At 40.8% G+C, this 11,998-nt stretch overlaps 1 protein-coding gene across 2 annotated transcripts in view; it reads right to left on the bottom strand.

Moving 5' to 3' along the window:
• Nucleotides 1–11,998, bottom strand: part of mettl15 (methyltransferase like 15) — a 113,750-nt gene that overhangs the window by 8,636 nt on the left and 93,116 nt on the right. For both annotated transcript variants that reach the window (XM_037534411.1, XM_037534410.1), the window contains exon 5: nucleotides 8,014–8,192. In XM_037534411.1, the coding sequence (XP_037390308.1) occupies nucleotides 8,014–8,192 (179 nt within the window). The remainder of the gene's footprint in view (nucleotides 1–8,013; nucleotides 8,193–11,998) is intronic.

Below are 11,998 nucleotides of genomic sequence, written 5' to 3'. Positions count from 1 at the left end.
CCTTTATTATGGATTTGCCCCACCCCTTTGCTGCTATAGCAGCCTTCACTCTTTTGGGAAAGCTTTGGACATGATTTTAGAAGTGAGTCTGTGGAAATTTGTGCCCATTCAATCAAAAGAGTATTTGTGAGGTCTCACTGACACTGTGTATGAGAAGGTCTGGCTCAAAATCAACATTCCAACTCCTCGTAAAGGTGTCCAGTGGGGCTGAGGTCAGGGCCACTCTGGCTCCTGAGCACCAAACTCATCAGACCATCTTTATAGACATCCTCAAACCCCAAACTGCACTTCATGGGAACTAAAGGGCTAAGCCTAAGCCCTGAAAAAAAGACCCATTATCCTTCCTCCACCAAACTTTACTGTTGGTACGACCTGTTGGAAGGTCGTTCTCTTGGCATCTGCTAAACCCAAATTTATCCATCAGACTGCCAGATAGAGAAGCATGATTTATCACTCCAGAAAACCCATCACTTACAGTTGACCAGGGCAGATCTATCAGGGCAACTGACTTGTGGCAAAGAGGCATCCTATGACAGTGTCACATTTAAGACCAGTGAGAGTGGGTGTGCCTGAACTCATTAATTAGGAGAGGTGTCCACATACTTTTGTCTATACAGTGTACCAGCCCACAATTTTCCTATTAGTGCATCACTAAAAAAAGACGTGGAAATATCTGAATTATCATACAATATCTAGACTTAAGATAGACTTTTATTTTATCATGGCTAATAAAAAATAGCATTGCCACTAACAAAAGAAAATAATGGACAGGCTACCCAGGGCATATGTTAGCGTCTCTGTTATGTGGAGTGCTACAGAAAGCATCTAATTGAGTGGCTGTCTTGAGTGAGAGGGGAGGGATTATTGGGTAACACCCGACTGCTAGTGGAACTGATAATTGGCAGTATGTCTTGTTTGGGTCAGGCTGATTATTGTGTGACACCTTTCTATAATGAAGAGTTAGGGCACTCTTGAATAAGGCTCTGCCCTCACACATTTTAGCCTGAATAGCAGGCTAATCCTTAATCGAACCAGAGGACTGAATGACCTCTTTCCTTTTGTAATAGTGTTCTATTATTAATCATCCTGTTGCCTCTTGCAGCAAACTACAGGCAAAAACACCATTTGAAATTCAAGGCTACATTACAGTGGGCGTCATTAGCTTTGTGTTCTTTTAGCTTGTGCAAACAAAGGCCAGAATGGACACTTTATCAAGTTGCAGAACCGACTGTGCTCCTGTTATGTTTAACTGATAGCACAAAATTCCTAACCTAAGAGATCACAACCACTGCTGAAGTTCAATGACTGATTTAAAGAAATAAAGAAACAATAAACAGTACACAGCTAGCTTTACACTGGTATACAAAAAAAAAAAGAAAAAGCCTCTTCTAAAATCAAATTTATTGTTCCTCATGAAATGACTTGCATTACATTAATTTGCGTATTTTCATTGGCATACCTGTTTTTAGCCCTACATTAAGGGGCCATATCCTACATTCACACTCCTGGTTTTATTTTTTTCAGTTAAGGCATCTGTGGGTCAAACCAGTCATAATTCATTTTACATGACCATTTTCCCACCTTTTCTCATCACTTAGGCAAAGGCACAGGTTGTGCCTTTAAGAACGATACATGCAAATAAGCTCTGTTCTGATTGGCTGACATGTATTGTGCCTCATAAAATGCAATCTTTTTGAAAAGGGCTGAAACCCTCCTTATAACTACAACAGACAGAGAGAACTCCTGGCTGAATAGGCCTATCTACGTATGTGTGTTGGGTATTATGATATCATAAAACAGTGAATTCAAAACCATTTTTGTAGCTGAGTTTCCCTATATGGACTGCTCAGACTGAGATGTGTGTGTTGAAACTTTAACAATGCCTACATACATTTTTCCTTAATATGAGCTTTTAGCATAAAACTTATGCTTGGAAGGGTAGATGGGCATGGAATATAGAAAGTGTACTGAAACTGGAATTGAGAGTTAAGCAGGCCGCTGAATGTGGGACAGAGCAGAACCATGACACTATGCCCCAGGGATGCTTAGTGTACAGCTCTTAAAGGGACAGTAACTTTTTCCTGCAGGGCCTGAAGTGTACAGTAGGTAAGCACTGTGGAAGCCCCGATCCTTCCTTGTCCATACAAAGGGATTTGCTTAGACAAGAAAGACAAGAAACAGTCCTACTCTGAGTGACTGTTACACCACGCAATGCCTGGTTAACACTCTTCTACAAGAAGCTGTGTCACTGACACCAGGTGTCCAGGTGAGGTGGATGAGCTGAAAATTGTCCCGCTGAATCGTTCCAATTACAGGCCGTCAAAACGGACAGTCGGGAGGTTCAGAACCAGGGAAAAATCTCTGATCAAGAGCCAGGCCAAGTCGACATCTACACATGTACCCTGCTGTTAGGACTGATCTTCTGTAGATCATAAAGCCAGTTAACTATTTGAACACACCCTCGTTAACTGTGTTGACTTTTATGTTGTTGCTTTGGCTAATCTACTTCTATTTTAAGCAGTTAAAGGGGATCAACTGAAGACAAGCTTCTTGGTTTGGACCTAATTGTATATGTGCAATTGTATACGTGCAAAACCTCACTGAGGAAATTGCTTAAATGAAAAGTTCACCAAAGTTTCCCAAATTTCTGCATAATTCAACAGTGAAGATATAAACAAAGGCATTCAGAGTAGTTTGATGTGAACTGCTCCATTCTAGAGAAGTTGGTTAGAATAGTTCACAATAGTAATGATGGCAATCAGATGTCCAAAGTTTTCAAAGGCTCTAAAAGATACATCAAAGAAAGTATTATACAACTGGTTATAGAAATACTTGAAATAAAACCTTTTTGACAATAACTTTATTAACAATTAAAATTGAAGAATGTTGTCGCCTTCTCCTGTAAGGTTTCTTATCTTCACTGTAAATAAATTTGAGTTTTTCTACAGAGCACCAATTCACATTAAACCACTCTGAATGACTTTGCTCACACCCCAATATGCTAAAATTCACAAAATTCATGGAATTTTCCTCTAAAGTACTCAACGTGAAAAAGAAAATAAGCTAAATTAAGATTCTTGTTTAATTTGGTGATTTGAACCTGAAGCAAGTCTACTCCTTTCTCGTCTGGTTTTACGTCTGTTGGAGGCTTTCCAATCCTCAGTACAGGACTGAATCCCTTGCTATGACAACAAACTGATGAGTCATCTGCGGTAACTACGTCTCACGGACGAACTTACATATCTCTGTTCCTCTATGTCTGGGGACGAAAAAGAGCGGGATAGAGGGAAAATGAGGGGGAGAGATAAAATGAAAGACCTCCATCTTCTCGTTTACCTTACACAGTTACCTCAAATTTGAATATTATCTCCTGTTCTGGCATGATCCAAGCTTTTGCCTGTGAGATGGAAGGCAGAAGATCTAATATCTTTCGACAGCTCTGACAGCGCTTTCCTTCAAAGTCCTGGAAGGGCCTTTAGTGACTGGCACAGCTAGCACGTCACAGAGGCAGTACCTGGTTACAAGTATAATGGTGGTGGACCGTAATACTTCATTATTAGCTCATAAATCCCCCTTTATAAAAACAACAAACCACACAGGAACACACTACATTATGAATATTGTCCACTGTTTGGAACGCTGGGCTACAATTACCTGGAGGGGGATCTCTCGGTGGAGTGGGGCTGGTGTATAGCACTGGTTGCTATTGTTTTTTTGCCTGCCTTTTTTGCCTCTCTGGCCAGCTGTGGATCAGCTATGTGTGGCTTCACGTCAGCGTAGGGGAGTCACCTCAGAACAAAAGGAACGCCATATGCAAACAGGACATGCTCTCCCCAGCAGGTGGCTCCCAGCAGACAAGAGCACTAGGTCTTCAACTATCCACTATTCACTATCCAGCACACTATTTTAGGAATGTGCCATTTGTTTCATAGTGCTGTCTGAAAACATAATGTGGAATATCCAGTTCACCTGTTACAACCTCACAATGTGCTGCAGTAAGTACACCTTTAGCAAAAGGTTCTATGAAAAAGGTTCCATGATCTCAAATAATAACAGAACCATTCTTTTTGTGTAAAGAACCAGTTCTAATAGGTCTAAAGATTCATTGATATCATACACAATAAGAAAAATAATAACAACTAAAGTAATAGAGCAAGGATGCCAAACATTTTGCCTGTTGAGGGGGCCATCATTGCAGAGTCTTTGTTGAGTCAAGGGTCAAAAAGACAAAACAGTACACAAATTATTACTGCACTATATTTTGTTACTCAAAAGAATATATATGCAAAATATAATAATTTACTCATAGTATAAAGATATGTTTGGTTAGAGGGGTAAGGCAAAATCTCTTGATGGCCAAATCACATGTCCTCACAGCTCAACTCTGGCCTGCGCACCACATTTTGGGCAGCCCTGCAACACATAATAAGTATACGTTGCCTAAATTCCATTGATTTTATTGATTACTTGAAACACACAATTTAGTTGGCCAGGACCTACTGAACAAAAGCAGTATAGTTTGGCGTAGTTATCATTAACAGAAATCACCCACAGAGCTAACTTACCCCAATTAACCCAATCTGCCCTTTTGATGGCCTGGATCCATAATCTTCTGCAGTATTTGGCATCTTCTCTGCAGTTTGTGTAGTTTACCGCACAACTTCTTGCTCCTTGTCCTTGTTGTTTTATGCTGTGAAGATTGCCGTAAAAAGTGCTGCTTTCTGTTGCTTCCTGACACCTAGTTGTGTCCACAACTCTCTGATGATGTTGCAAAGAAACCCGTCTATAGGAATTGACTGTAGCAAAATTGTAAAGGTTAGCATGGCCTTGGAGAGTGTGATTGCTAACATAGGCTCCATGAAGTGTCACAAAGCCCCAAACAGGGCTGGGGGGCCCCAGAAACTAAAAGAGAAACTGAAAGATCAATTTTCATCAGAGCTACAACAAGGCTGCACTCCAGCCAGTGATCGATAAGGTGCTGATTAGCGTTCCACGCTGATATTAACAGGACCACGGGCTTAAACGATTCTTTAACTGCACCGAGCAAAGGCCTAGAGCTTTGCCAAATCAATCAGATGATGTTTTAGAATGTATATATATATATATATATATATATATATATATATATATATATATATATATATATATATATGATTTTCACAGGGCAAGAAGAAAACTGCAAGGTGTACAAACTTGCCTGCACTCATTAGGAAATCCAACTCACGCTGATCTAGCTGCTCCATTTCACGTTGCCAAAAGGGCAAAGCTGCTGTTTCAGAAAAGCTGCATAGTTTCATCATTATACACAGCTGCATAGGGCTTATTCATTTAAAAGGTAGCAATCCAGCACGAAATTACTATACAGGATTGGTACTGTGCAAAAGTCTGAGACCATATTTGCATAAGAAAGAAGAAAGTCAAATAAAAATGAGTAAAAATACAGGAAATTGCAAAACTGAAATACAGAGAAAACGGGAATCCTAGCTACCATACAACTTGGTAGACCACCAAAACTGTCCTCATCAGATCAACAGTACATACAGTTTTCATCTTTGAGAAAATCAAGCTTCACTCTTGCTTAAGATCTGAAATAATCCACTGGTGTTTCTATCCACACTTCCACTGTGAGACGACCCAAAGCTGTGTGTCTGAAAGGATGTCTAGCTAAACAAAAGAAGCAAACCTGAAATCCAAATAAAGAAGCGGCTGGTGCTCTCAGGACAATGGACTGACCACCAGACTTCAATATCTCTGAGTGTGTTTACATAGATGTGAGAATCAGAAAATGCAACCAATTTCTAAGACTGAACTTTGGTGGTGTGGAAAAATATCCCTGCAGATTTCTTTTAAGAATTGAAAGTAAGTCCACCAAAGAGAATGAAGGCTGTAATAAAGGCCAGCCTTGAATGTAAATTAAATAAATGAAGGGTGCTCTCTGACTTTTGCACAATAACGTTCCATTAATGAATTATTTATTTGTTATTGGCCTTTTAGAGCTTCTGCCCTAAAAGATGATAAATGATAAACTTGTCATCAATTTAAATAAATGACATAATATAAATAAATAGAAATTAACTAATATAAATAAATAGAAAAAAACAGGAAAAAGGGAGTTTTAAGGACTAAGTAGACTGCTTATTGAGATGGGGATAATAAAGGGAGGTGGGTGTGTGCTGTGTGTCTGTGGGCTAGGGGAGGGTGGGCATAAGAGGATAGTGTCACTGAGAGTGTGAACGAGCTGCAGGAGCGGTGCCAGCCTTAGCCTGGAGCTCATTATGATTCAGACTGGCCCAGCAAACGCTCAGCCGAGTTTGAGGGGCGTGGGGCCACTCTCCTGCGGGACTCTGTGTAATCTTCTGTCACACCAGCTGGGTCCATATTGATGAGAATATTAGACCTGTGCAGACAGAGCTCCTTTCTGGCATGTTCCATTAAGTAGCAGCAGCTACTAATAGGGGCGTTGCTTGTTGCTTGTGTGCACGGGTGGAGAGGAGGCCGATTCTGGGTTTAACGCTTTAAGTTCTGGTCTTATTTTTCAGTTAGTTCAGGTCAATTATTCACATCAGTAGTAGGGAATTTTTGATAGCAAGTCTTGGAACTACAATGTAAGGTATGTAGCTATGAGAGAGAGGATTTGTCAAAACCTATAAAGGGGTTAAGATCTGACAATGGCTTCATAATGCAATACAAAAAAGTATTAGGAGTCTTGAGGTTGATTATGAGGAGGGGAAACCTACACCATCTGCAAACAATGGGTAAGATGAGGGGAGTAAGAGAAAAACTCTTTTTCCCCTTGTTTGTGCCTGTGGAAAGGCAGATGCAGAGGACAACAAAGCCCCAAACACAAGGGCAGAAAGGCGTCATGGGGTAGAGTAATTTACATTAGGAAATGAGGAAAAAAAAGAGAGAACTCCCTTGATACCTATCATTATGGTGTCTACAACCCCTCTTACAACCACAACGATATAGACATGCACACACTCAGAGCCTCCCTCTTTCCCTTCCTCCACCCCGTCACTCGCTTCCCTGGGCAACGGGCGAAGCTGCTGGCCCCATCGGCGCTCCCGAGGGACACGCGTGAGTCGGGACCTTCCGGATTGATTGGAATAAACATTGGTGTTGACTCGCTCGGCTCTTCAAAGAAGATGAAACAACTGCCCTCACTCACACCTGTTCTCCAGCCGTGACGCACGTGCTCACCCCGCGCTACCATCATCCACTGAACCACCCCTAACTCTCCCTCCCTCCTTCCCTCGCTCGCTCACCAGTATCAGCGACAGCGCAGGGATATAAAAATAACAAAAAACCAAAGCGGATGATAAATATAATATCATACACCATCATGAAGCTGCCGCAATGTGGTGCACGTATATTTGCACATGCCTGTGCGAGGCGTGTGTGTTTTGCGACATGCGATGGTGGGGGTGCGATACATACAAAGGGTGGGGGTGGGGGGGGGGGGGGGTGACCATGAAAAAGAAAGAGGTGGTTTAAGGAGGGGTGCAAGTCTAAATATGAATTTATTTATAAAAAAATAACAATAAACAAACCCAGAAGCCTTGTAGGGTAATAAAATGTATGTATTTACAAGTAAAAAATACATAAATAATAAGTAAAATAATTAATTAATAAAAACATCCGTTAGCTTTGCTAGCTCTCTATGCTTCTCTCTTGTCAGTTGTGCCATGTTTTTATTAATAAGGCTCTCATCAGAAAGTCAGACAGAAGCTGATGGGCAGATGAACAGGAGGGAAAAGAAAAGGATTTTCAGAATTATAGTCGGCATCGCTCCCTTTCTCTTCTTCTCATTTCTCCCTTTTTCCCTCGCTCCCTCCCTCATTCCACGACAAATAGGTCCCAGAGGGAGGACTTTTGGATGGATTGGATGAATATTTCCCTCTCTCTCTGCCTCTCTATGTCTCAGCACTCCTTTTTTTTCTTTTAGCAGAGCGAGAATATGGCGTCGGGGAATGAATTAATTTTAGGGTGTGGGGAGTGTTGTTTTCTTAGTACCTGCCACGATGCTGGCCAGCTGCTGTGTCCGGGCGATGGGCTGGACGCTGCGTGCCCGCGCGATGGCCGCCGCGATTTTGCCCGCGTGCCGCTCCTCCCCGTATGCGGCTAGTATGGACGCAAGCGCCCGCTGATCCAAGGCGTTGACGGCGTCAGCCGCGCGGGGCATGCCGGGGTACCTACGCACAAAGAGGAGCCCAATTAAGCCCACTGACGTCACAGACTCCTCTCCGACAGGAGCCAAAGGCTGACAGCCTCTTAGACACACGGTGAAAGAAAGGAAGAAAAAAAGCCCTCCCTCCTCCTCCTCTCTTCCTCCCCCCTCCTCCTCTCTTCCTCCCCTTCCCACTCTGGGAGATGTGGGCTGGAGATCTATAAAAAGAGTGTGTGTGTATGTGTGAGAGAGAGAGAGAAAGAGAGAGAGCACAAATATATACATCTCAAACCCAAAATGTCTAAAATAAACCTCCAGTTCATCATTCAGCTTTAAATGGTTGTGTTACCCATTACAGCACCTATAGCTCTGAAACAGAGAGACAGGGAGAGGGAGGGAGGGAGAGAGAGAGACATAGAAAGACAGAGAGAGAGACAGACAGACAGAGAGAGACAGACAGACAGACAGAGAGAGAGACAGAGAGAGAGAGAGAAAGAGAGAGAGACAGAGAGAGACAGACAGACAGAGAGAGACAGACAGACAGAGAGAGAGAGAGAGAGAGAGACAGAGTGCGAGAGACAGAGAGAGAGACAGACAGAGAGAGAGAGAGAGAGAGAGAGAGAGAGCGAGAGAGAAAGACAGAGTTAGAGAGACAGAGAGAGAGAGACAGACAGACAGACAGACAGAGAGAGAGCGAGAGAGAGAGAGCGAGAGAAACAAAGTGCATTTATATGCAACCACTAAATGAAAACTGTTAAGTATTACACAAAATTTGCAAAGTTTCACTTATTGTGCTAAACTTGAGTGCCTTATAGTTCCGCCCCTTTCCACATCAATTATATTGTTGGCTATTATGATGTGAAAATAATAAAGAAAATTCAAAGCATTAAAGTATTTTTTCAGAAAAGTTTCAACTACAGTACTAAAATCAATCTATTTGCTCTATAAAACACTAATATTACAACAAATACAAATAAAACACAATAAGTAATAATTTTATGTCTGTCAATATGTAACCATTTCCAAATGACCTGTGGTTCTCATCCAACATCTGGTTTATACTATATTTGTTTTTTTTTTTGCATTAATTCTAATAATATACAGTTTTACAAACAAAACACACTAACTGCCAGTGTGTATAGACTTTTGCACAGTCAGGAACTGTAATTTAAAGGCACTCTGGCAAAGCTGAATTCAACTGAGTGTAAATTATCCAGCACCACTGCTAATGTTCCTGTGTGGGGTAAAAAAGAAGCCCATTATAGTTTCATTTTTGCAACATTTTCGTACAAAATTCTTAATCTTCGAGCTCAAACAAAAGTGAAAAGTGTCTAAGTATACCAACTAAAAACTTCTAAACTGATGAATCTATAATAGAACAACAAATATCTAAAAAAAAAAACATTACTGTATTTGTTACTATGTGGAAATTTGCCTGTAACGCTAATCCAGGTAGATGTTGTCACAGATATGTACACAAAAATTATTGGATATCAGCATCAGTCCACAATTCCCATAACGTTGCATCCCTCTGTGTGTAAATAATCATTCTCACCCAATCATGTCTTACATTCATTCACCATATCCTTTCATCGCATAACTCGGTTTTTCTTGAGAGAATGTCAGTTAAACACCACAGGATGTTCACAGGAAGCCTTGAGCTGTAGGCACTGCCATGCCCTCTCCTTTGACGCATCGTGATTACTCTTTCAAGGTGCACGAGGAAGTTTGCAGCATCACGGTTTTGTCAGTTTACGTGGGCACAACAAAGAAAGGTGGAAGTGTTGCTCAGACGTGGACAAACCATCCTTTCTTTTCCTTCAAGGTCAGCGGAGGTTGGAAGTGAGTGTCAGGGGAAAAAAAGTTTAGTTGCATTTCCGAGCATTGAGTGATGTGAAGATAAGGATTAACATTTCTCGCCTCGTGGGCTGGTCTTCACTCAACCTGTTTAAATCCATCTCCAGTTCATTATCACACCACAAACTTCTCACCAAATTTCTCCATAAAAGTTAGAGAGGAACCTCCATCTATTTTTCAAAATAACGAGGGGAACATTAAAGGAGTGAGTAATGAGGGGCTTGTTAGATGAAGAGTTATTAATTATAGCTGGTAAAAGAAGCTGCCGCAGGGGATACCTTTGTTTACAGGTAAACAAAGCAAATGGCTGGTATTAGCACTGGCAAACAGAGCACTGTTCTTCTCTGTGGTTTTTAGTTTGTTTCCCTTTAACTGTCTGTGCCAGCCATGAACAGAACAATGTACTGCTGTGTGCTGTGCCTGTGTGCATGTTTCCATGGGTGACAAGACAGTGAACCTGCTATCAGTTCATCTGCATGCATCATGAAAGAAGCAATCAAAAGTTTGGATAGTCTTGAATGTATGTGTTTGAATAGATGATCTGAAGGCTTAAGATCAATTACTTGAAATGTGTAAACAGAGTACTGCTCAAAAGCTTGAAAGTGCTTGCTACAGTTGTTTGCAAAAGTTTGGGCACCCCAGTCCAATGACATGTAGCTGATTTTGTGATTTTGAATGCATCCTTTACAAAGAAAGATATTTTAATGCAAAATTAGTGTTTATTTAATATGCATACAAAAGTTATGGCATAAGCTCTTGACATGTTTTTTCCTCCTGATATGTTAAATTTAGCAAATAAACAGAAATGTACCAAAATGAGAAGAAAAATTAAAATGCCATATTTAAGTTTTTTCCCTGTAGAGGATGTGTTAACTTAAGTTTCACTGTTCTAAGACACATCATGTGATCAAGGGTGTTCAAACATATTGCATAAGACTGTATATTCACAATTCCAGTGATTTTACATACTATATTAACTTATTTAATATACATTTCAATCTTAACAACTATTAAACAAAAGGTATGTTAAGCTTTATTCAATATTTTAAAAAATTCTGTGAATACAAAGAAAAAAATTTTAATATTTGGGCAGTGAGCACATATGCCCAGAGCGGTGGGCAGCCCTATCCACGGCGCCCGGGGAGCAATTGGAGGTTAGGTGTCTTGCTCAAGGATACCTCAGTCATGGGCTGTCAGGACTTTGGATCAAACCGGCAACCTTCCAGTCACAGGGCCAGTTCCTTAACCTCCAGCCCACGACTGCCCCTGTCACAACATGACTGTCACAACACTGTTCACGCATTTTTGTAGTTTACCCCTGTCAACTGCAGTTCCATACTGACACCCAGCTGTTTGCATGCTCTATATTACTGTGCCTAACTGCGTGACTGCAGTTCTCACTTTCTAACACAATTTTAAAAGGCAGGTTTCTCTGGTGGCCGTCTTCAAAATCTTCATAAAAATGAAAGTTATTTACAACAACTGCAGGCATTTGTGATTCGTTTGTCACAATTTTGAAGTGTCATTTACAAGCAGAGCACATCACTGATGCGGCAACATTGGTAAATCAGTTACTATGCTGGATGGTGATCGTGGGAAAACTTTGGATAAACCAACAAGCAGCAATCTAACTAACAAACACGCAGCCACTGTTGCTCTTACTGGAAGTAGAAAACTGGAAACTGCGTTCACATTACTTTCATGCTCACCCTGCGTTTATGTGAGTTTCATGTTCAGTTAAGCATTCAACATGATCAAAATACTGTTACTGAATTATTTAAGATAAATACATTATGATGAAGCTTATTTTATCTACTCATACAGCTATGAACTGCTCTTTGTCAAATTCAAGGAAATTAGAAAAAAAGCTTTCTACTAATCATCTGAAATTTGATTATTTGAGAAGTTGCACAAGATACTACATTACATGATTTTACACATGTATCGGCAACCAAATTGGTTTTATATTACTGA

This window comes from Pygocentrus nattereri, chromosome 25, assembly GCF_015220715.1.
Source record: "Pygocentrus nattereri isolate fPygNat1 chromosome 25, fPygNat1.pri, whole genome shotgun sequence".
Lineage (NCBI taxonomy): Eukaryota > Metazoa > Chordata > Actinopteri > Characiformes > Serrasalmidae > Pygocentrus > Pygocentrus nattereri.
This window is presented reverse-complemented; position numbering and strand designations above follow the sequence as displayed.